General features: G+C 59.0%; 2 protein-coding genes across 3 annotated transcripts in view; both read left to right on the top strand.

Moving 5' to 3' along the window:
* BSN (bassoon presynaptic cytomatrix protein) overlaps positions 1 to 12,620 on the top strand; it is a 99,618-nt gene extending 86,998 nt beyond the window's left edge. Inside the window, exons 6-12 of the mRNA XM_057706685.1 lie at positions 1,883 to 3,959; positions 4,270 to 5,057; positions 5,173 to 5,272; positions 5,823 to 5,954; positions 6,214 to 6,268; positions 6,640 to 6,732; positions 8,933 to 12,620. Of these exons, the coding sequence (XP_057562668.1) occupies positions 1,883 to 3,959; positions 4,270 to 5,057; positions 5,173 to 5,272; positions 5,823 to 5,954; positions 6,214 to 6,254 (3,138 nt within the window). The 3' untranslated portion in view covers positions 6,255 to 6,268; positions 6,640 to 6,732; positions 8,933 to 12,620. The remainder of the gene's footprint in view (positions 1 to 1,882; positions 3,960 to 4,269; positions 5,058 to 5,172; positions 5,273 to 5,822; positions 5,955 to 6,213; positions 6,269 to 6,639; positions 6,733 to 8,932) is intronic.
* Positions 12,621 to 14,738: 2,118 nt separating this feature from the next.
* APEH (acylaminoacyl-peptide hydrolase) lies at positions 14,739 to 23,414 on the top strand. 2 transcript variants are annotated; one of them, XM_057704815.1, is made up of 22 exons: positions 14,739 to 14,828; positions 14,904 to 15,036; positions 15,509 to 15,635; positions 15,989 to 16,082; positions 16,182 to 16,257; positions 16,347 to 16,510; positions 16,677 to 16,814; positions 16,911 to 17,002; positions 17,085 to 17,125; positions 17,206 to 17,327; positions 17,793 to 17,853; positions 18,966 to 19,063; positions 19,690 to 19,741; positions 20,560 to 20,648; positions 21,082 to 21,220; positions 21,681 to 21,764; positions 21,849 to 21,929; positions 22,266 to 22,354; positions 22,463 to 22,653; positions 22,765 to 22,867; positions 22,952 to 23,058; positions 23,148 to 23,414. In XM_057704815.1, exons 1-22 carry the CDS (start codon positions 14,817 to 14,819, stop codon positions 23,251 to 23,253), a joined length of 2,199 nt encoding a protein of 732 aa, XP_057560798.1. In that variant the 5' UTR covers positions 14,739 to 14,816; the 3' UTR covers positions 23,254 to 23,414. The 2 variants fall into 2 exon arrangements, with proteins under 2 accessions (XP_057560798.1, XP_057560799.1); XM_057704816.1 differs by lacking the exons at positions 14,739 to 14,828; positions 15,509 to 15,635 and having other exon boundaries at positions 14,837 to 15,036.
* The last annotated feature ends 349 nt before the right edge of the window (positions 23,415 to 23,763 follow it).

Raw genomic sequence — 23,763 nt, 5'->3', positions numbered from 1 at the left:
CCCCTCCTACTCCAAAGCTCTTCCTTGGATGTTTCCTGAGAAAATCAGTAACACGGACCTAGCTGGGCTGCTCCCCGCTCCCCAGCCCCGGTCTGGCTCCCCTTGCCCCATAGGAAGCCCGAGCCCCTTGGACTGCCATTCAAGGCCCATCCCCGTGGGCTGCAGCGTGCTCTCTGCCTCATCTTGTCCCATGCCCCTATCTCAGCAAATCTGTTTACGCACCTGTCTGCTCCCCTAGATGGGGGCTCTTGGAGTCTAAACTTACCCTTGTCTGTTGCTTTAGTTGCCAGTGATGTCCTGGGACTATGAGAGGTGGCCTTCCATGTTAGGAAGATGGGGGTTGCGAGGGCCTGACACCAAGGACTTTGAGTGCCCGGCCAAGAGGGGTGGGCTCTTCTTAAAGGCCCTTGGAGCGTCTGGGTATTTCAGGCAGGTGAGACAGGACAAGATGGGTATCTTAGAAAGCTTCCTGGGCAGAATGGGGCAGGTGGATTGAAAGAATTGACTGCACAGTGGCCCTGGGGAGAGCACATAGGAGCCAGAGGCATTGTGAGGTATATTTACCTGTTCTCTGGGTGTGATGCAGAGAGGAGAGAGGTGAGGCCTCGAGGGGTGGGGTTGTGGAGGTGAATCTGGGTAGCGGAGACCCCTGGTATGTGCAAGCCAGAGGAGTTGGGGGGTGATCAGGAGGCTGGTGTGGCAGGGCGGGTAGGTCAGAGAGGCGGGTTGTCTTGGCTCCATGCTAGGGTCGGCACAGAGGTCCCATGGGCTAGCCATACGGGGCCGTGCCACGATGGGCACTCGTGGTGTGAGACCAAAATGACAAAAGATGGACAACAGAGTGAGGCGTTCAGGGAGAGAAGTTTATTCCGTTCCATCAAAGGCCAACCTTCATCCTGAGGTTTAGGGACACGTTATCATTTGCTTTATGACATGTGGTGAGAGTAGGTGGGAGATCTTCATGTAGTTGCTTGGCAAGGTAAAACGTAAGAAGCCCGACGTCAGTCCCCAGTGTATTTAGGGGATTTGGGTGGTCCATAAAACCCAGAGGCCTGGGAGCTGGAGACAATGGGAGGACCAAGGGCACGACTTCTGGCAGTGTGGTCCTTGAGGCAGCGTGGAGCATCGGGCAGGCGAAGAGGGCCCCACAGAAAACATGTTAGGGAACCCTGACCAGGAAGCCAGGGAGCCAGAGGGAGGGCTGGAGAGACCCTCCGAGAGCAGTGCGCTGGCAGGGATGCGGAGGGAGCTGGGCCAGGCCAAGAGCACATTTTGGCAGAGGGTGGTGCAGGGCCACAGGAGGAGGGGAGTGGACAGGCAGCTGAATTACATTTCACTTTAGAGAGGAGGAGGGCAGGAGGCAGAAAAAGACTCGGAGCCTGCGGCACCTGACATCCAGTCAGCAGGCACCCCTGGCCATGATCCTCTAGGGAACCTAATGGGCCCAGGACCCCCTCCATTCCTGTCCATGGTCCTCCCCTGCCCTTGGCCCCTGCCAGCTGCTAGGACCCAAACCCAGAGCCAGACCTGTACTCTCCTCACCTCAGGACACTCAGTGGGAGGCAGAGGGGGGCAAGCCTGCTGGAGATGTGCTGCGTGCCAGGCCAGGACTAGACACCAGCACAGAGGGGCATCTGCTCCTTCCTCCCCTCCCACTGCTCCGAGCTCTGGGAAGGAGAAGTCCCGTAAGAGGATCACAGGCCCTCCCTCCAAGGCCAGTGGGTGGGCAGGGCAAGCCCTTGAGGCTGCCTGGTGAATCAGGATGCTGACCGTGTGGAGCCCGGCCCCTGCCCCGACCTAGGCCAGGGCTCTTCTACCCTGTGCTCCGCCAAGCCACCCACACCTTGGGTCTCAGTGCTGCCCGCCCTTCCCTCTGTCTCAGGTGTCGGCGCTGCCACCCAACGGCCTGGTCCGCAAGGTGAAGCGGACACTGCCCAGCCCCCCTCCAGAGGAGGCTCACCTGCCCCTGGCTGGCCAGGCTCCCCCACAGCTGTATGCGGCCAGCCTGCTGCAGCGTGGGCTGGTGGGGCCCACCGCTGTCCCTGCCACCAAGGCCAGCCTGCTCCGGGAGCTGGACCGGGACCTGCGGCTGGTGGAGCATGAGTCCACCAAGCTGCGCAAGAAGCAGGCAGAGCTGGATGAGGAGGAGAAGGAGATTGACGCCAAGCTCAAGTACCTGGAGCTGGGCATTACCCAGCGCAAAGAATCTTTGGCCAAAGACCGGGGTGGTCGTGACTACCCACCCTTGCGTGGTCTCAGTGAGCATCGCGACTACCTGTCGGACAGTGAGCTCAACCAGCTGCGGCTCCAGGGCTGTGCCACTCCAGGTGGCCAGTACGCAGACTTCCCTGTCACTGCTGCTGCTCCTGCCACTCCCTCCGGCCCCGCTGCTTTCCAGCAGCCCCGGTTCCCACCTCCGTCGCCACAGTACACTGCAGGCAGCGGTGGGCCAACTCAGAATGGATTCCCAGCCCACCAAGCACCCACCTACCCTAGCTCCAGCACGTACCCAGCACCTGCCTTTCCTCCCGGCGCCAGTTACCCCGCTGAGCCTGGCCTGCCAAGCCAGCAGGCTTTCCGTCCCACAGGCCATTATACGGCCCAAACACCCATGCCAACAACACAGGGCACCCTTTTCCCAGTCCCTACTGACAGCCGTGCCCCCCACCAGAAGCCACGCCAGACATCACTAGCTGACTTGGAGCAGAAGGTGCCTACCAACTACGAGGTGATCGCCAGCCCCGTCGTGGCCATGACTTCAGCCCCATCTGAAACCAGCTACAGCGGCCCAGCAGGAAGCAGCAGCTATGAACAAGGCAAGGCCCCTGCGCTGCCTCGGGCCAATGACCGTAGCGGTGTGAACCTGAGCCCCGCCCCCACATACCCCCCTGACTCACACTACACCAGCCTGGAGCAGAATGTCCCCCGGAACTATGTGATGATCGATGACATCAGTGAGCTGACCAAGGACAGCGCCTCCACTGCCCCTGACAGCCAGCGGCTGGAGCCCCTGGGGCCGAGCAGCAGTGGGCGTCCAGGGAAAGAGCCAGGAGAACCAGCTGTCCTTGACGGGCCCACACTGCCCTGCTGCTATACCAGAGGGGAGGAGGAATCCGAGGAGGACTCCTATGACCCCCGTGGGAAGGGCGGCCATCACCGGAGCGTGGAGAGCAATGGCCGACCAGCCAGCACCCACTATTACAGCGAGAGTGATTACAGACATGGGGCTCGAGCAGAGAAGTATAGTCCAGGCCCTGTGGGGCCCAAGCATCCCTCCAAGAGCCTGGCCCCGGCTGCCGTCTCATCAAAGCGCAGCAAGCACCGGAAGCAGGGTATGGAGCAAAAGATCTCCAAGTTCTCACCTATTGAAGAGGCCAAGGATGTGGAGTCAGACCTGGCCTCCTACCCCTCCCCTGCAGTCAGCAGTAGCCTGGCCTCTCGGGGCAGGAAGTTCCAGGACGAAATCACCTATGGGCTCAAGAAGAATGTGTACGAGCAGCAGAGGTACTATGGGGTGTCCAGCCGGGACCTGGTGGAGGAGGATGACCGCGTGTACGGTGGGAGCAGCCGGTCCCGGGCGGCCTCTGCCTGCAGCGGGGAGAAGCTGTCCAGCCATGACTTCAGTGGCCGGGCCAAGGGATATGAGCGGGAACGGGAGGCTGTGGAGCGACTTCAAAAAGCGGGCCCCAAGCCCTCGTCTCTGAGCATGGCCCACGGCCGGACTCGGCCCCCCGTGCGGAGCCAGGCCTCTGAAGAGGAGAGCCCCGTCAGCCCCTTGGGGCGGCCCCGCCCTGCTGGGGGCACCCTCCCCCCGGGGGACACCTGCCCGCAGTTCTGCTCCAGCCACTCCATGCCTGACGTCCAGGAACACGTCAAGGATGGATCGCGGGCCCACGCGTATAAGCGTGAGGAGGGCTACATCCTGGATGACTCCCACTGCGTAGTTTCCGACAGCGAAGGTAATGGCAGCTGGGGGTGATTTCTGCAGATGCTCAGCAGCTGGGGGGCCTGCCTGCCCGTGGGCCCCTGAGCCCTGAGATGTCCCAGTGGGGCCTGGCCTGGCGCCTCACCCAGGGGGCCCTGCTGCAGGCTGCCCTTCCTGCCTGCTGCACCTGCGCCCTGGCCCGGTGGTGGGGGGGTGGGGCTGGGGGCCTGGCGTTACGCTTGTGGCTGTGGCGCCCACCCTCTGTTTTCCTTGCATGGCTTCAGCTGGGCCTCCCGCTGCGGCCCACCCGGGGGTTGATGGTGTTCTGTTTTTGGTCTCTGAAGCGTATCACCTGGGCCAGGAGGAGACAGACTGGTTTGATAAGCCCCGGGATGCCCGCTCTGACCGGTTCAGGCACCACGGGGGCCACGCAGTCTCCTCCTCCCAGAAGCGAGGCCCTGGCAGGCACGGCTACCACGACTACGATGAGCCCCCCGAGGAGGGCCTGTGGCCACACGATGAGGGTGGTCCGGGCCGCCACGCCTCAGCCAAGGAACACCGACACCACGGTGACCACGGGCGGCACTCAGGCCGCCACGCTGGCGAGGAGCCCAGCCGGCGTGCTGCCAAACCACACGTTCGGGACCTGGGTCGCCATGAGGCCCGGCCTCACCCTCAGCCCAGCCCTGCCCCGGCCACGCAGAAGAAGGGTCAGCCTGGGTACCCCAGCTCCGCTGAATATTCACAGCCATCCCGTGTTCCGTCAGCGTACCATCATGCCTCTGAGAGCAAGAAGGGCTCCCGGCAGGCCCACTCAGGGCCCACTGCACTGCAGCCCAAGCCAGAACCCCAGCCACAGCCGCAAGGCCGGCAGGCAGCTCCGGGGCCACAGCAGTCACAACTGCCTCCATCCAGGCAGACACCCTCAGCAACAGCATCACGCCAGCCGCAGACACAGCAGCAGCAGCAGCAAAGTCTCGGGCTACAGCCCCCACAGCAGGCCCCATCGCAGGCTCGGCTGCAGCAGCAGGGCCAGCCAGCTGCCCGGGGTCCAGCCCCTGCTACCAGCCAGCCAGCAGGGAAGCCTCAGACAGGCCCCTCGACAGCCACAGGCCCCCAGCCATCAGGACCAGTAAGTAGGGCTCCAGTACATGGATCCTCCCCAGGGTGGATGCTGGGACTGCAGCTTGGTTTCAGGCTGGGCAGAGTTGATGGGCGGTAGCTCAGCGATGGGTTCTGTGTTGCAGCCACAGGCAGAACAGGCGAACGGCTCTAAAGGGACCCCCAAAGCACCCCAGCAGGGGAGACCTCCTCAGGCCCAGCCACCACCAGGACCTGGACCTGCAGGTGAGCCTGCCTTTGGGCGCCCTTGGCTATGACCCGGAGTACCTGGGCTGCCCTCTGCCTGCACTGACTGGCAGCCGGAGCTCCCCCACACTGCGTGCCCTCCCTGCTCCCTGAGAAGGTGCCCAGTGCATTGCAGGCCTCCCCAGCAGAAACGAACCTGGGGTTAGAATGAGCCAGTGGTCACCAGCCCTGGGTCCTTAGGGCCCAGGCAGCTCTGGGCCGGGAGCCTGGTAGGGGTTGGTGAGCACGGGGCCAGGACCAATGCTTCTCACTCTCGCCTTCCTTCCCCTTCCCACTTCTCTGCCTTCCCATCTTCCTCTGCCTTGTGCTCCCTTTCTCCCTCTTTGTCTTCCTCAATTTCCTCTTTTTCTGCTTCTTCCCACCCCTTTTCTTCCCATTCTTACCTTCCTCTCTTTATTTCTCTATCCTCCTCCTCACCCTCCGCCTCCCAGTGTACCCCGTGTTCAGGTTCCCTCGCCGCTGCTCTCCCACTCAGACCCTGAAGAGCCAGGCCAAGCGCGGCTCGTGATGGTGGTTTCTTTACCCCTAGGTATGAAGGCCGGAGCCAGGCCTGGAGGCACCCCAGGGGCTCCTGCCGGCCAGCCGGGTGCCGATGGGGAGAGCGTGCTCTCCAAGATCCTCCCTGGTGGGGCAGCAGAGCAAGCCGGCAAGCTGACGGAAGGTACGCACTGCTTACGGCCAGGTCCGTGGTTGCACAGCTGCTCCAGGGCCCTACTCTGGCAGAGGTCGGGTCTGGGGAATGGTTTGGGGCTCAGTCACTCAGGTACAGGCCAGCCTGATGGCCCACCTGCTGTTGCCTACTGGTTCTCTGGGTGGTCCCTGCCCCTCAAGCTGAGCTTGGCTTCACTGTGCCAAATGGCCTCGACTAGGAGGGAGCCTAGCCCAATTTCCTGACACCTCTCCTTTTTTCTATGTCACAGCTGTGTCTGCTTTTGGCAAAAAATTCTCCTCCTTCTGGTGACCATGCCCTGCGGGGTGAGTATGAGCAGCTGTACCCACCTTCCCCTGGGAAAGGCCTGCGGCGCGTGAGTCAAGGCTCTTAAGTCCTGCGGGGTCTTCTGGGACGAACATGGCCCTCAGCAGTGGGTGACGTGGCCAGAGCGGCAGTGTCTTCCGCTATGAGTGTGGGAGGAGGAAGAGGAAAAGGGACCCTGTGCACAGAGATCCCAACATGAGGCCAACACAGTAGAGGCCCCAGCAAAGGGAGGCCAGGGCTGTCGCTTTGTCCTCTTCCACCTCCCCCAAGCCCCGAGCAGGGCTCTTAAAGCTATGAGTTGACATGAGGTTGTAGGTGGGTTACCCGGGGATACAGCGCCTCCCAGCCCTCCTCTGTAAATGCTCCACAGGCTCTTGAAGAAATGAAGGGAGATGATATCATTGCTGTGGAAAAATCTCTGGAGTCAGAGGCCTGGGCACAGCTCTGGACTCTGCGTATAACAGTGAGTATCAGGACCAGGGTGGGGTGGGGCAGAGGAGGGAGTGAGCGGCCAAGGCCTGGCTGACCAGACTGACCCAGTTCCTACAAGTGTGAACCAGGAGGGGCCCGGTGGGCTTCCCTCAGCTGGGATGGGCCCAACAGCTACCTGGGAGGCAGAGACAACTGAGCTGGCTGAGATGACTCAGGGAGTCATCTCAGGGAAGGGCCCGGCAGAGCCAACCGTGCCCCAAAACTTGGGGTCTGTACACAGGGCACTGATTCCAAAGCCCTGTCTCTGAGGTCTAGTGCTGGTAATTGTCTCCAGACATTCAGATGAGGCTGGAGTCCCAAACCCTGCAGAGCTTAGCAGCCCTTGGTGTGATATCACGATACAATTGGCTTCACAGGATGAGTTCAGCTTCCACAGCTGCAAAGTGGAAAAGCAGAATGAGCAGAGAGGCAGACAGGAAAGGGACAGAGCGGAAAGGGAGGTCACCAAGACAGGATTCTCAGCTCCAGACCAGGTCATCCCAGGGAGAGAGTGGAAGGGCCTCAGGATGGGAGCCCTGGCTCTCTCTGGGCTGCAGTGGCCAAAGCAGGATCAGAAGCCTCTGCCTAGAGCCTTCTCTGGACCTGGCCTTGCCTCTGGGTGGGAAGGAGGAAATGGTACATCATGCAGGATGGTGGGGAGGATAGGCTGGCTGTTGGTGCTGCTCTGCGCACAGCCAGGGACCACCTCCTCCCATTCCATAGCCTTGGGGTCCTCCTCCTACCCCTCTGTTGCCACTTCTACTGTTAAGAGTACGGAGGTGTGGGTACTTCTCACGGTGTGTTTGGCAGGGCCAGGTACTCAACAAGCAAATCACAAGGGAGCGCTGGGGCCAGCAGGGGCCCATGTCCAGGCCTGGCCTGCTTGTGGGAAGGAGCTGGGTGTAGTGTCAAAATGACCACCTGTCTCTGGAGGACCAGTGGGGAGACTGGAAAGGTCCAGTTTCCCATCCATTTATTCATTTATTCAATAAATGTTTGTCAGGCTCTAGGTAGGCGCTGGGCCTTGTTCTGAGCGCTGGGGTTCCAGCAGGGAAGGAGACCAAGTCCCTGCCCTCTGAAGCTGACAGCCCACTAAGAGGGGCAGAGAATAAATAAGTTTTTTAAAAATGAGATTACAAGGTAATTTCTGATGGTTATAACTGTTCTGAAGCCAGTGAAGCAGGGTTATGGCACAGAGGGGTCCACTGTAGAGAAAATGGTCAGCGACAGGTAAATCTCAAGGGAGGAGAAGAGGCTGCTGCGGGATGTGCCCAGGGGAGGAAACAGCACCCGCAGAGGCTCTGATGGGGTAGACAGGCCCCAGGGACAGACAAAAGGCCAGCACAGCCAGAGCCTCAGAGGAGGGGAGAGATGGTCGGGGTGAAGTCGGAGGGGGCAGGAGCCAGCTGGGGTGGGCTTTGTAGGCCAAAGTAAAGAGCCCGGAATTTATTCTAATTAGAGTAGCCACAGTGCAGCACCCCAGCGTCCTTCCTGCCTTCACCCCACGACAGCGGGCTCCCTGCCACCTTCCCGCTCAGCCGGATGTTTCCTCTGAGTTGCCCTGAAACAGATATGAAATCAGAAGTTGTGCTGAAGGGAGGGGAAGAAGGGGCAGCCTATGGACCAGGTCTGTGGCAGGACCCACATTGAGTGTAGGGTCAGGGCACTGTCACCGGGGAGGGAAAAGAACCACTGGCGTGGCTTTGTTCTGTGTCCTGCCACACGATGTGCATGGGCTACTGAGACCACTAACTTTGTAATTAAAAGAATCTCCCTCAAGTTCTGGCATTTGGCTGATTGGGCCAAGTGGTCAGTGCTTCTGTGAGTGTCCATCTCCTGGTGTTTTTTGTGGAAATTTCAGAAGGGGGCTGGGAGAGGCTCGTCATTTTAAACAAAATCCCATCTCCCTCACTCTTAGGAGACAAACAGCAACTTGTGTTAAAGAAATGGCCCTTCCTGGCCACCCTGATTCTTCTTTCTTCCTGACTGTCTCTTTATGACCTCAGACCTGCCCAAGCACTCATCTCCGCCAGCCTCCACAGGGTGGGATCCCAGGGGTGAGGAGGAGCCAGGCGGCAGCATGTGGCCAACAGCTGGAAAGAGTGCGGGCGGGAAGCAGCTGTCCACAGTTCTTGACAAAATTCTTCTGTCTTTCCTTTTTCCTTCCCACCTCCCTCCTTTTCTCCTCCAAGCATCTACAATCTGGCAAACCCTTGGCCCAAAGACTCACACCAGGTGGGACGTGGCAGGCAGGCCTCAGTTGAGGACGGGATGTTTTCTAACAGCAGCTGCCGGGTGAAGCATCTGCTGGTCAAGTGGGACCACTGGCCCAGGGGGACCTGTGATTGTCTTTCCAGAGACCCTGCTCTCCTCAGGGCACAAGCTTCAAGGCGTAGCCATCGTTGGGAGGGAGGAACCCTCTCTGGAGACCCTGCCACGCGGCAGTCTTACTGCTCTGCCCACAGCCGCCTTCTGTGGCCTGGCCAGCCAGACTGCCAATGCGTTATACACAGAGTTTGGGCGCATGCTGCCTGTTTTTGACGGATGCTGCCCTCCATCCACAATGCCAGAAGTTTTTCCACAGCCTTGGAGAGGGGCTTTGACTGAGGGCTGGGGGCCCCGGGCTCCGTTTCCTTCACATTCCAGCTGGCCCGGATCCCTCCGTGGCCACAGGGCCCTGCCCCCCTCACCCTGCCCCCTGGGTGACACTGGAGCAGACTTCCATGTGGCTAGCGTGGGATTGGGAGAACTTTATGAACATTAGGACCTAACACTGTCTCATCGCCGAAATAAGAGGCCATAGCACCGAAAAGCAGCGTGGGCACCGGCTGAGGCTTCTCCCAGCCCATGGGTGGCCGCGTGCTAGTACGCCCGCCACCATCTTCAAAGCCATCCCCCCAGTCATCGTGAGCATCCCAGCGGCACCGCCATTGTCTCGACCAGCCGGCTCCTCGTTCATACACCTGGGGATTTCTTTTGATTTCAAGAACAGCCTTAATCATTTCAGTTTGATTTAAGTGTATACCTCATAAACATTGTTCTTTTCTTTCTCCCCCCGCCCTGCCCTTCTCTCTTCCCTCTCTCGGCTCACCTCCTTGCCTCTCCCCTCCACCACCACCTTGTGACTGATGGTTTGGTTTCCTCTCTGCTCTGCCCCTGCTCAGCACAGGGAGAATGTTGACTTAGAAGCAATAGTGGGCATCAGGCCACCAAGAGCACAACCCCAGGGCGGGGTCTAGGGAGGCCCCTCAGCCCGCCTCTGTTTACCTTGCAACTCCAGTCCTTCTTAAGCCATCACCAGTGGACGTGCTCAGAGCGGAGGGGCCAGGGCTTCTGCCAACCGACGGAAGGGCCCAGAGCCCTGCGTTGGGGAGTGTGGCGCCGTCCATCTACCTGGTGGACTGGGTAGTGTTCCTCCCTTCCCTTGGGGGCCTCCCTTCATCTTGGGCACAGCCGCAAGTCTCATCTCTAACGTTCTATGCAATGAAATATAAACCCTCAAAGACAACTGTTAATATTTATTAAATTCCGTGTTATGTATAAGGAGTTAATTGCAAACATGCAATTGAGAAACTGGATAGATATGCTCATATCAAACCCCTCTCTCCCTTCCCCCTCCCCCGCTCCCACCGTGTGTGTGAACTTCTCAGTCTGTGGCATGTTCGACCTGTGGCAGGACTCGCTGCTGCCAGGCGAGTCACCGCCTGTCCCGCAGCGGAGCATGCACAGCTCGCGGCCTCTTTGCACGATTTCATCCAGTTTAAATGCTCAACCCTCTTGCTTGGAGTTCTTTTTTGTCTCAGAACATCTCCTTCAGGAGTGCTGCTAGCTGACTTCTGCACGAGCTAGTGAGGACCCACCAGAATTGCTGCCCGAGCATGCCAGGCTGTGGGCCCGGCAGTACAAGGCCCCACACCCCCGCGGGCTTCTCTGACCACGATGTCCCTGAGGAGACATGTGGTGGGAGCCTGCGGCGCGTGAACGCTCAGAAGGTTTGCTGTAGGATTTCCATCTCTCCCCCTTACCCCAGCCCGGAGCCAGAGACATCTGGGCGCCTCTTCCCAGCGGGACACTGCTCAAGGGCAGAGCTGGGCTGCGTCTGTAGGCAGGGGGACAGAGGCCAAGGGAGGGGCCTGGCTGTGTCCTAGAACCCCAGCTCCTCACTGCACCTGCTCCATGCCTCTCCTCTGTGGCTGGGAGGCTCAGAGGTCTGTGAGCCAGGAGATCTAGGCTGGAGCCAGGGGCCCAGAGAGTGCCCAGGAAGAACTGGACCTTTGGCATTTGTGGTGAGCACAGCAGACAGTGTCATCTTGGATCAGAGTGGGTGTTCACATAGACAGTGGCTTCAAGCTGAGTTTCTTGGGAAGCTTCTCAATAATAAAACTTACAGAAGGTTCTGTTGTGACACTCTCTGCGTTTGTCTCCAGGACCTAAACTCCCTGCCAGCCCCTATCTCTGAAGCCTGAGTATTCCACTGCTCATCAGCTTCTCTATGACTGAGCCAAGAGTGTGGCAGGTGGCAGCTGCCCGACCCCTCCAGGCCTGGCTCCTCCAGAGTGCTCTGGTTTGCACCATGCATTTCTCAGGGGTCTACATTTATCATTCTTTCCTATAAGGTCTACAAACCCCTTCAGAGAGGAAGGGATGGGACCAGGAGCAGGGAATAGGCAGGGAGATGACAGCAGGTCAGCCTCCATCAAGGCTAGTTTCAGGCTCTCAAATGTAGGCTTTTCAGCAATCTCCTTTCTGGCCAGCCTCTCTGAGTCTGAAATTTCTGCCACTCCCCACCCCTCAATGTATCCACGGGACACATCTGTAGCCATCACCCCTTGTGAAGGTGGCTGGAGCAGGCCTCTGGGCCACAGGTGTCCTGGCCCTTGTGTACATACAGCTGTGCCTCTGGGGGCCAGAAGCTGAGGGACCAGCATTCAATGCCCTGGGCAGTGGGGAGCACCAAGGACATCTCCACATGGGCAAGGGGGTCTCGGGATGCAGTCCAGGCCTTCTCTACACTCTCCCCCCACCCAGTGTCATGAGCAAGGGCATTGCTTCCTCTGTCTACTTCAGGGCCCAATGCATTCACAGTGACACCCCCTTCCCCACCATCTACTTAGTCCTTGGGAAGAGAGTGTGGTCTCAGGGCCCATGATGAGAGGGCAGCAGTGGCAGCAACTATGGCCTGTCTTCTGGAGCCTGTGGGGGGTTCTCCAGGCAGATCCTTTGCCATGGCAACAAGGTCCTGGCCTGTTGGCCCCTCCCTTGCCCTCATGCCCCCTCCCCCCGTTCTGTAAATACTTGTCATTGTGGACTCCGACAAGGTCAGAGGGACAGGCCTGATCAACTGAAACTCCTCAGAGTTATCATCTCTGTCTCCCTGGGTACCAGCAGCCCTGCTGCCATGTGCACTGGGGTGGCACTGGAGAGCCATGGAAGTCGTGAGATATTGTGTGTGTATGCATGTGAACAAGTGTGTGAGAGTGTGTGTGTGTGTGTCTGCCTCATTCGGCCTCTGGGATCCAATCAGCTCCGTCTCTCTAAGTGCAGTGCCCTGGAGAGTGGTGGCCGCCCAGCGCCTTTCCTCTGCTAGCTTCCATGTCTTGTTTTTGCTTCCTCCTCACTCCTTCCCTGCCTCCCTTCTTTCCTCTCTCCCTTTCTTTCCTTCTCTCCTTCTTTATTTGAGGGGGGAAGAGTGCTGTACAAAGTCAAACAAACAAGTTTACAGCTGTAAGTGCAATGACCCGAGTCCTCCACATGACCTTGTGAATCGTGTGCCGTCCTCCTGTGCTGTGAGAACTCGTGGTACTTCAGTGTCCCTCCCCCTGTATTGTGACAAGGTAATTCTGTGGTATCAGAATAAAAGGACTTGATATAAACAACCTACAGACTGTCTCTGGGATGGTTTCTGAAACGGGAAGGTGTAGTCAGAGGAACAAACCCCCAAACTGTGACAGTCCTGTCTTTTCACAGTTAAAAGAGTGAAGAGGCAAAATTGCAAAAGTACTGGCGAGGCCAGGGCTGAGTTCACACCAATCTGTCCAAAGACAGTGGCCTCCTCCACAAAGGTGCCCCAAGGCAGGTTTAACACTTGGACCTGGAGGGAGCAGTTAGCTCACTGGGCAGACTGTTGAGGGACGGTGCCTCCTCAGCCTTTTGATGTCCCGGCTGCACAAACAGCTTTCTAGGGCCTGGTTCCTGGGGAAGCAGGTGAGCAGCTGCTGCCCCCTGGTGCTGCCAACAAGCCCTACACCTGTCTGCCTTGCTGTGTCCACTCCAAACCCGAAACTGTTGCGGGGCTGCTAGATCTTAGTCTTTCCCCAGGACGAGAGTACCTCCTTATCAAAGTAACCCAGAGTTGCTAGAAATTTTTTAAAACACAGATAAATGAAAAGAGTATCAGCCTCACCTCTGGTCTTCCCCAAAGTTAGTATCTTGATGCATGTCTTTCCTTCCTGTTTGTGTTTTTCATTTTAAACAGAAGCCAGAAGGTACAGTACTTCCTGTTTTCTAGCCTCCTGTTTATTTCTACACGTTCATTCCAGGTACTTAGATGTTCATCCTCCAGTGCCCGGCCTCCAGAGAGCTGCACCATGAGTTTACAGCCAGTCTACTACACGTGCCCTCAAGGACAGGCACCATGTTCCCAGTTTTCCTGTTAGAAACAACACTGTAATGCACATCCTAGTTTCCAACTTTCCACCCAGATCGGTGGCTGGGGCCACTCTTTCTGCTCCCAGTTCTGGCTTTAACAGCCCTGCACACGCTGGCTGCTCACAAATAAGTGGCCTCGGAAAGTGGAAACTTTTTTTACTTAACTAGTCCAATGTGGTTGATGGGGAAAGGGAAGCTGCAGGCCAGTCAAGTGGTATCTCAGTCAAAGGTAAGGCAGGGCGCAGGGAGCCAGGGCCCTGAGGCGTGGCAGACCAGCCAGGCTCAGGGTATATGGAGGAGGGGACATCTGCCTGACAGCTGCCCAGCCTGTCCTTCCCTCTTCTGCCATCGTAACCTGCCCAGTCCAGCGCCACTGTCCTGAGGGTGCCTGCCTGCCCAGGTTTTTCTTTCTACAGGATGCGCTCTGGTTCTGGGTGGAGCCTGACTTCGCCAGGCCCTCTGCACCCAAGAACCTGGGCTGCGGCCTGGGAAGGCAGGCAGAGGCCCACGCACTCACCATCCCCAGCAAGGTGCCACTGAGCGGGGCGGGTGAGGGCTGCAGGGGCAGATAGCTTCTGAGGTAGGCCTGGTGGCTGATAAGACCAGGCGACACCCCGTGAACTTTGCACCCGCCCTTCTTTACCCCACACCCCAGAGCTCGAGCTCTGCGTGCTCTGCCAGGACTGCACCTCCGCCCTTTTTTCTCGCCGGCCTGAGAGCCCCTCCAGAGCAGGGCCTGGCACCGTCTGGTGAATGCCTGCCTCGTAATGGACCAGAAGGACCAGACGGCCTCCGGGCTGCGGGAGACCCCAGCTGGGGCTGACTTCGGCTTGCACCCGCCTCTCAGGCCGCACCCCTCATCTCTCGTTTCCTAGACTTTACCCTCGCTGGGCTCAGTCCCGCCCCGTCCCGCCCCGTCCTGCCCCGTCCCGCCCCGCGTGTTGGAAGAGTCCTAGGTCCGCAGCCCTGTCGGGCCCCGCCCCCGGGTGCTTAGAACCCACCCCGTCCGGCCCCTCTCACGGACTCTAGTTCCTCACACACCTCGCCCCTCCCAAAAGACCGGCTCCTTTCTTCCACAGCGCCAGCCCCTCTCCTCGGAGACCCCATTCCCTCCCCTCCCAGTAACAGGCCGGGGCTTGGCCCACAGAGCTCGCCTCTCATCAGCCTAGCGCTCCCGCAAAAGGCCTGCTCCTTTCTCCGAAGTCCCTGCCCTCCCCCTCCTGGACTCCTGGGGCCGCAGCTCCGACGGGCTCCTCACAGGCCCCACCGCCTTACCATCGAGGCCCCGCCCCTCGGCTAACCGTCCTCGCTCATTCGTCAGAGGTCCCGCCCCTCTCGCTGCGCGGCAAGGCCGCCGAGGAGGCGGGCCAGGCCTCTCACTTCCGGGAGCCTGCACGCCCCGCCTCGCCCCCGCGGCCCAGAGCCACCATGGAGCGGCAGGTGAGGGATCGGCCCGCGGTTCCCGTGGTCTTTGAAGCCCGGGCCGGGCCTGACCCTGCTGTGTCCCCTGCGCAGGTGCTGCTGAGCGAGCCCGAAGAGGCGGCGGCGCTGTACCGGGGCCTTAGCCGCCAGCCCGCGCTGAGCGCCGCCTGCCTGGGCCCGGAGGTCACCACGCAGTACGGGGGTCGCTACCGGACGGTGCACACTGGTGTGTGTATGAGGGGAATCGGTGGAGAGGAGGGGGACGTGGAGGGCTTGCCGCCTGACAAGTGCACACGGGTGTGTGGAGGGAGGCCAGGCTTGGAGAGTGTGGGCGTGGAAGGGGGCGTCCACAAGAGGTGTGTGCACACGGCTGTATGGCGGCGGAGGGGGAGGTGGGGGCTATTTGGGGTGTTATGGGATGGTGCCCATGAGCGCAGAATGTGGGCCTTCTAAGAGTCACTGCCATCATCCTAGCCCACACCCGCCCTCAAGGTTCTAGGGTGGATGCTAGAAGCAGTGGTGGTTTCTCTCCAAGACTTGTCAGCTTAGGCTCTGGAGAGTTGAGAGTTGTGGCCAAGTGTTGCCCATCTTGCCCCCAAAATATCTGGAGACAGACTGAGGGAGGCGGGGTAGGGGAGGGAGAGCCTGTGCTGGGACTGGTCAAGTCAAGGTGAGCAGTCTCATGCCTCTCGTCACAGAGTGGACCCAGAGGGACCTGGAACGCATGGAGAACATCCGATTCTGCCGCCAGTACCTGGTGTTCCATGATGGGGACTCAGTGGTGTTTGCAGGGCCTGCGGGCAACAGTGTGGAGACCCGGGGGGAGTAAGTTTGAGGGAGGAAGCTTGTGAGCAAGGCCGTAGCCTTCTGCAAGCCTTTTATGAATGCCCACCTTGGTGGGTAGGGCCCAGAAGGGAAGCCCCTTGGGAGCTCAGGTAGTCTCTAGTGACATGGTCATAAGCACTGGAGGCTTGTTCCAAACTTGGCCTGGGACTAGAGGCCCTGCCCCAGGGAGGGGAGGCAAGGCAGCGGCCATGGAAGCACTAGAAGGGCTGCAGGGGTGGATGTGGGCCAGAGCCTCAAGAATCTTGTCCAAGAGGTTGCAGCCAATAAGGGGATAGGATGGGCTATCACTGGGTGGGAGGTAATCCTGACCTGCTACCCTGTATCCTCCTTAGGCTGCTGAGCAAAGAATCTCCTTCAGGCACCATGAAAGCCGTGTTGCGCAAGGCTGGAGGCACGGGCGCTGGGGAGGAGAAGCAGTTTTTGGAGGTAAGTCTGCATAGGACCAGGTGGTGGGCAAGTGGGGGCTCAGTCCCACAGATAAGGCTCTGTTAGAGGACAGGCAGCCTGACCCCCAGATGTCCTCAGGTCTGGGAGAAGAACCGGAAGCTCAAGAGCTTCAACCTGTCAGCGCTGGAGAAACATGGGCTGGTTTACGAGGATGGTGAGGCATCTGGCTGGTGAGCGGGCAGGGCGGACAGGAGGGACAGCCATAGCCCAGGGCTCCCCCTGATCGGCCTTCCTTGTACCCAGACTGCTTTGGCTGCCTGTCCTGGTCGCACTCGGAGACACATTTATTATATGTAGCAGAGAAGAAGCGCCCCAAGGCTGAGTCCTTCTTTCAGACCAAAGCCTTGGACGTCAGTGGCAGTGATGACGAGATGGCCAGGCCGAAGAAGCCAGACCAGGCCATTAAGGTGCTCGTGGGCATGGCCAGTCCATGAAGGCCCCTTTGGGCAGCCCTGGGGCTCAGTATGCTCTCTACCCATACTGTGCCTATCAGAACCGGGGAGGCACTGGCTTCTAGGGTGCAGGGCCGGCTCCTGCAATACAGGCTGGGCATTGAGTGTCGTGTGTTCTCAGGGGGATCAGTTTTTATTTTACGAAGATTGGGGAGAAAACTTGGTTTCCAAAAGCACTCCTGTACTCTGTGTGCTGGATGTCGAGAGCGGCAACATCTCTGTGCTTGAGGGCGTCCCTGAGAGTGTGTCCCCTGGACAGGTTAGTGCTGACTCGGCCTACATCACTCCTGGAGTGTGGGGGCCCTGCCTGAGCTACTGTCCCTTATTCACACCTGCCTTGTGGTCTTGTTTACAGGCGTTCTGGGCCCCTGGAGACACGGGGGTTGTGTTCGTGGGCTGGTGGCATGAGCCCTTCCGGCTGGGCATCCGCTTCTGCACCAATCGAAGGTAAGGACAATCGAAGGGGCAGGGCAGGGGGCCTTGCAGCTCAGAGCAGCCTTGAAGCTGAGTGTCTCTCTGGTGGTTCCAGGTCAGCGCTGTACTATGTGGACCTCATCGGGGGGAAGTGTGGTAAGTGCTGGCACCTGTGCTTTACTGCCACACCCTGACGCCTGCAGCCCGCATAATGCTCACATTTCTGTCTGGTCCAGAGCTCCTCTCGGATGACTCTCTGGCTGTCTCTTCTCCCCGGCTGAGCCCAGACCAATGTCGCATCGTCTACCTGAGGTTCCCATCTCTGGTCCCCCATCAGCAGTGTGGCCAGTTGTGCCTGGTGAGCTGGGGTGGGGGCAGGGGGAGCTCAGCAAGAGGAGGGGATGGTGGATGAGAGCTGGAGGGTCAGCTCTGTCTCCACATGGGCCCCTCAGTGGACCTCCTGTCCTGGGTGCAGTGATGGTGTAAGTCCTGCCTATCCTCTCCAGGCAGGGCCTGGAGGCTAAGAGTGCTGTCACGGGGGCCCTGTACAATCAAGACGCACCACCTTGAGAGCATCCTGTCTACAGGAATGCTCCTCCCCTTGCTTCTCATCTGCACATGGCCAGGCTCTGCAAGGGGCTGGGCTATAGTGGGCAGTTGCAGAGGCTCAGTCCTTGTAAAAGGGCCCCTAGTGGAAGTCAGGCCTCTCCAGACATCTGGTCCAGGTCACCAGAAAGGAGACACATCAGTCTTCTCTCGCATCTTCCCCTCCCTGCCCTGAGGGCACTGCCGTTCTCCTGGTGATCATTGTGTTCTCTTGCAGTATGACTGGTATACCAGGGTCACCTCAGTGGTGGTGGATGTCGTGCCTCGACAGCTGGGAGGTAAGCAGTGCAGCTGTGTTTTCCTGCCATCTTCTTATCCCTGCTCAGGGCCAGCCTCCTCAGCTCTTCCTTCCTGGGTTCCTTCTGAAGTCTCCCCACTGCTGGGCCAGCCCCAGGTTCAGCCTCCAGAGGGGGTGGGGCCATCACCACAGAGAATGGTTCTGATAGAAGGAAGTCAGCTGGACCAAAGCTGAGATCAGAGCGGCCCAAACTGGCTGAGACTTGAGATTATTTCATTCATGCTGCAGTCCATAGACTTTTCTTGTTTTTCCAGTGGCTGGTTAAAGCCACTGCTCCTTCAAGAGGTCTCAGAAAATACACTAGGTGGGCAGGTCCTACCCCAACGATGCTCATTTTCCCACTCCCAACCCCCACCCAGGCGTTTGTCTAGTCTAGTCCAAGCCCTTGAGCCATCAGGGTCTGTGGGAGGATGGCTCTTGGCTGACAAGCTCTGGTCACAGTCTCAGGTCCTCACAGCTCTGCTTGGGATCCCAGACTATCCCAAGGACATGGGGAGTGAGTCTCTTGTCTTCTCAGGCCACTTGGTCAGTTCCAGGAGTCCAGGGGTTACAGGGGTGCAGCAGTGGGGACCTGGTCTGAGTCCTTGCTCTGTCCCTTATTAGCTGTGTGTGCTTGGACAGTATCCTGACCCCCTGAGCTTCCATTTATTACGTGAAGAGAGGGTGGTTGTCCCTGCCTTCTTTATAGGATTGTAGTGAGGATTAAATGCGTGATGTTATTAGAGGGTAGGATTTATTCAGGCCTCTGTGCCAGGCACTCTGCTGGGTACCGTAACAGACAGACAGTGTTAACTTGGTTACAGCATCCGCTGCCTACCAGGGGCACAATAAGAGCAGCTCAGAAGAATGCCAGTGCATTCAGTTTCTCTCAGAAGCTCTGAAGCTCCGCCTTCCCTGGGCCCTCAGAGGCCTCTGCCCCTCAGCCCCCTCTTCGGGCAGCTCCTCATAGCCTAGGGTACCCCCATGTGTGGGGCTGCCATTCTGTCACAGTTGTGGGGCCCCAGGTGAATTCCCCAGCAACCCAGCCTGCCTCATAGTCTTGACCCCGCCCCCCCCGCCTTGGACGTGGCCCCCAGCTTTCTGCCTTTGCAGAGAACTTCTCTGGGATCTACTGCAGCCTTCTGCCTCTGGGATGCTGGTCAGCTGACAGCCAGAGAGTGGTTTTTGACTCACCTCAACGCAGCCGGCAGGTAAGGGACCCTAAGTCTGTTGAGAGTCAGCCTTTGACCAACCCCCAGGTGCTGTGGGCCTGGGACTTGGCACGCGCACACTGCCCAGCCACCAGGTCTCCCCGGCCGCTTAAGGCCCTGCCTGCCCTTGTCCTGGACTCATTTTCCTGGAGGGGGCTGACTCCCCTGGTACCCCACAATAGAGACCTTGGCCCTTTCTCCTAAGACGGAGCTGCAAAGCCCCTCCCCTCATCATTTCCATCTTGGGGGGAAGGAGGCTGCCACTGGGGTGGGCCCCTGAACACCATCCGGGGAGCTGATGGAGATGGGACAGCAGCTTTCTCCCGGGGACTGGGTGGGGACACCAGAGTGTGCCAGACTCCTTTGGGGTGTGATATCATTTGGTCCTCAGAGTAGCTCTAAGGGGCTCAAAGGCATTCCTTATCCTGCCCACTTAGCAAGTTATGATGGAACCGGGATTTGAACCCAGGCCCTCAGGCCACTCCCTACTGCACTGAGTAGCTGTCACCATAGTCACTCACAGCCCTGGCCTGGCCCAAGGGTCCCCAAGAAGGTAAAGAGGAGGTGGGGCAGGGCCCATAGAGCTCTTGGATGTGGTACCACACGTGGCCTCCCCTCTGCTTCAGGATGTGTTTGCTGTGGACACCCAGATGCACAGTGTGACCTCTCTGACGGCTGGTGAGCAGGGCTGGCAAGTGGGCCAGCCGGGCCAGGGTGGGACTGGAGCTCAAGCACGTGGGGCAGCGCTCTCAGCCACTCTGCACCACTGACCGTCCCACATCCTTTACTGAGCGTCTCAGCCTTACCCAGCCAAGAGAATCCCCTGCTCTGCTCTGCTCCCTGTGTCCTGGCACTGCCTCAGCATGGCCTCCACCCTGCTCCTCAAACCCACAAAATTCTCTCTTGCTGAGATCTGCCAGAGTCCTCTTTCCCTCTCCCCAAACCTCAGGCAGAGGTATCTCTGCCACCCCAGGGCCCAGGAGAAGCCCTGGGGTGGCTCCCTCATCTTCCTCTTACCCAGGCCTGATGATTCTGCCCCTAAAGTGTTTTTTGAGTCCTCTACCTGCCCTGGCTGTACTCATCCCTCCAAAAAGCTACCAAAGTATTGTTCCTAAACTGCATCTCATTGTACAGTCCCTGCTTCGGAATCTCAGTCTCCTTGGACCCCACTACCTAGAGCTAGCACCCCCCACGCCAGCCTCCTGGGCCTAGCTGCTGCCCCTGCAGACTGCAGTCATCAAGTGGGGGGTGGACGTGCCGTGTGGTCTGGTATGCGCCCAGATCTGGCAGTCCCGGCGCACAGCCAGCGCCTGCTGGATAAGTGGACTGAGAGGGAGGCTCTCCCAGAGCCGTGTGCAGTTGGCTGTGATAGTCGCTTTGTGGGCATCCCCTTTGCTTCTCAGGGAGGCAGGGGCACCTCGCTACAAAGCCTCCTGCCTGGGACTCTGGCTCCGCAGGGAGTGGGTGGGAATAGTGGTGGCATCTGCCTTCTCCAGGGGGGTCAGGTGGAAGCTGGAAGCTGCTGACAATTGACCGGGATCTCATGGTGGCACAGTTCTCCACGCCCAGCCTACCCCCATGCCTGGTGAGTGTTGGTGGGCCCCAGGCCAGGAGGCAGGGATTCTGCACAGGCAGAGTTCCCCGGGTCAGGGAACTGGCCCAAGTCTGACTGTGGCTGGTCAGCATGTGAGAGGCCAAGACGTGGACTCAGCCCAGTATAGTCCACAAGGGTCTGGCACCATGGGGAGGAGCTACTGGGCTAAGGTTTGCTCCATACAGAACGGGTGCCTGGGAAAGTGCTCAGTCCTCTGGCATTACAGCCTAGAAGCTGAGGCGGGAGGGGTATGTATGTGTGGTTATGTGAGTACCTGTGTACATACCAGCTCATGACAGGAGTCCACCCTGTGCGCTCTGGAGGCGAGCAGACAGCGCAGTATAATGAGAGCTGCCCACCCTCACAGTGTGGAAAGGCAGGGAGGAAGCCAGGCCACCTGTGACACACTTTTTGCCTTTGGCAGAAAGTTGGGTTCCTGCCTCCTGCGGGGAAGGAGCAGGAGGTATCGTGGGTGTCCCTGGAGGAGGGCGAGCTCATTCCTGACATCTCCTGGAGCATCCGGGTACTACAGCCACCCCCAGAGCAAGAGCATGTGCAGTATGGTGAGCTGGGCAGGGGCAGAGGGACACCTTCTCCACGTTCCCCGGCACAGAGTGACTGTGGTCACCTTTCCCATCTCCTGACCTACATTTGGGGGTTTTTGAGATTACCTCTGAGAGGTTTTCTGTTCCTCTCGTGGGCAGTCATGGAGGGTCCAGACATCTGAGCATCACCAGGCCAAATGATCTGCGGTGGGATAATGGAGCCCAAAGAAGACAGGCCTATGGAAGGCCTCTGTGACCACACCTCCTCCAGAATGTTGTCCCTCCTCCAGAGTGGGACTCCCTGACTAGGGCAGAAGGAGCATGAGCGTCCTGGGGTCCGTGTGTCACAGCGTGGGCTACATTGGCCAGGTCTCTTGTTTGAGATCGGCCGCAGCCCTCTAGCTACAGCTGAGGCCTTGGCTGGGGAAGCCCCTGGGCAGTAGCACTGGCTCTGCTGATGGCTGCTTTTTCCCTGCAGCTGGCCTTGACTTTGAAGCAATCCTTCTGCAGCCCAGCGACCCTCCAGATAAGACCCAGGTGCCCATGGTCGTCATGCCCCATGGTAAGCAACTGGCCTAAGAGCCCCTGCCCTCCCACAACCCCTCCTAGATGGCTCTTTCACCCTCTTTCTGTTCCCTGTCTTCAGGGGGACCCCATTCATCCTTTGTCACTGCGTGGATGCTGCTCCCAGCCATGCTTTGCAAGATGGGCTTTGCAGTACTGCTTGGTGAGGCAGCAGGGTGCCGCAGCTCTGGTGGGGCTGTGGGGTGGTGATGGGGTGGGCCTGGTCTGTACAAGCACTGCAGGTACCACCCAAGTCTCCAGGCCTCTCTGCAGGCCTCTTTCTGACAGTCTCCGCTATCGGAAACTGCCCTGGCCTAGTCTCTGGTTCCATGGCGTGGTGATAACATGGACTAACGTGCGACTTCCATAGAAAGGGTGTGTGGTCCCCTTGAGTCTAGTGCAGCTGGCCCCAAAGCCTACTTCACATATAGGTAACAGAGTATCCAGGGCACTGGGAATGTCACTTGACCACACTGTCTGGTCCCTCCCTGGCCTCCAGTGAACTATCGCGGCTCTACGGGCTTTGGCCAGGACAGCATCCTCTCCCTCCCCGGCAATGTGGGCCACCAGGATGTGAAGGACGTCCAGGTAGCAGGGGCTGGGGCTTCTGGACAGGCTGGAGGGTAGGCCGTCGGGGGTGTGGCTCCATTGAGCTGGGCAGGCAGCTGGCTGCAGCATGATCTGCCCACCCTGTAGTTCGCAGTAGAGCAGGTGCTCCAGGAGGAACACTTTGACGCAGGCCGTGTGGCCCTAATGGGTGGTTCCCATGGTGGCTTCGTGTCCTGCCACCTGATTGGTCAGTACCCAGAGACCTACGGTGCCTGCGTGGTGCGGAACCCTGTGATCAACATTGCCTCCATGATGGGCTCCACTGACATCCCTGACTGGTGGGTGTGCCCACAGGTTCCCACCCTTCTCCCCCCCCACACTCCATACCCTCATGGAGTTCCCACAGGCCCCCAGAGCTCCTGGGCCTGCATCAGCTCAGTATCTTGCAGGTGCGTGGTAGAGGCTGGCTTCCCCTATCGCAGCGACTGCCTGCCAGACCTCAACGTGTGGGTTGAGATGCTAAACAAGTCGCCCATCAAGTACACCCCTCAGGTACGCAGCCCTCCCCCTGCCCGGTGTACCACCAATCTGTCCAGGGCCCCGGGCCCTGCTCACCACCCCTCCCGACATATCTAGGTGAAGACACCAGTGTTACTGATGCTAGGCCAGGAGGACCGGCGTGTGCCCTTCAAGCAGGGCATAGAGTATTACCGTGCCCTCAAGGCCCGGAACGTGCCTGTTCGGTGAGTGCTGCAAGACAGCCCTGGTGGCTGGTGGGCAGGTGAGCAGGGAAGGATCCTCGATCCTCACACTTTGCTGCCAACCCCTACAGGCTCCTGCTCTATCCCAAGAGCACCCATGCACTATCAGAGGTGGAGGTGGAATCAGACAGCTTCATGAATGCTGTACTCTGGCTGTGCACACACCTGGGCAGCTGAAGCCCTACCACTCTGCATGAGCTGGGCGGCATATGCCACACGTGGCTCTTGGAGAGCCCCAGAGTCTGGCAGAGCGGCAAGAGGCTTCCTGGGCTCTGGACTTCATGGATGGGTGAGCTGAGGAATGTGGGCTATATACTCATAATAAATGAGGACACAGAGTCTGGTTCCTGCTGGTACTTTGTACCAAGCCACCCCCTAACCCCAGCTCCACCCTTGGGGTTCAGAGACTGTAGGCCCTGGATGTGGTAGCCATGAGGACGGCATCTGCCTCCCGTGGGAGAGGGGAGGGGACAGAGAGAGGCTCAGCTGTTGCCTGTCCTGGCCAAGTAGGACTCCACCAGGCTAGCTCCCTCTGCTGCATCCCATTCTGTTAGAGACTGCCCTACACCACCCTTCTCCTCCCAACAGTTCATTTAGGGGACTAGTGGGGAGCTGCCCTTCCACAGCACCCACAGGGTGAGATAGTCCTAGAGTCAGATTGCCCAGCCCAAGATGTGTTGGACTCGA

Source organism: Hippopotamus amphibius, chromosome 13, assembly GCF_030028045.1.
Source record: "Hippopotamus amphibius kiboko isolate mHipAmp2 chromosome 13, mHipAmp2.hap2, whole genome shotgun sequence".
Taxonomy (NCBI): domain Eukaryota; kingdom Metazoa; phylum Chordata; class Mammalia; order Artiodactyla; family Hippopotamidae; genus Hippopotamus; species Hippopotamus amphibius.
The sequence above is the reverse complement of the archived record's forward strand: the minus strand, read 5'-3'. Positions and strand labels throughout refer to the sequence as shown.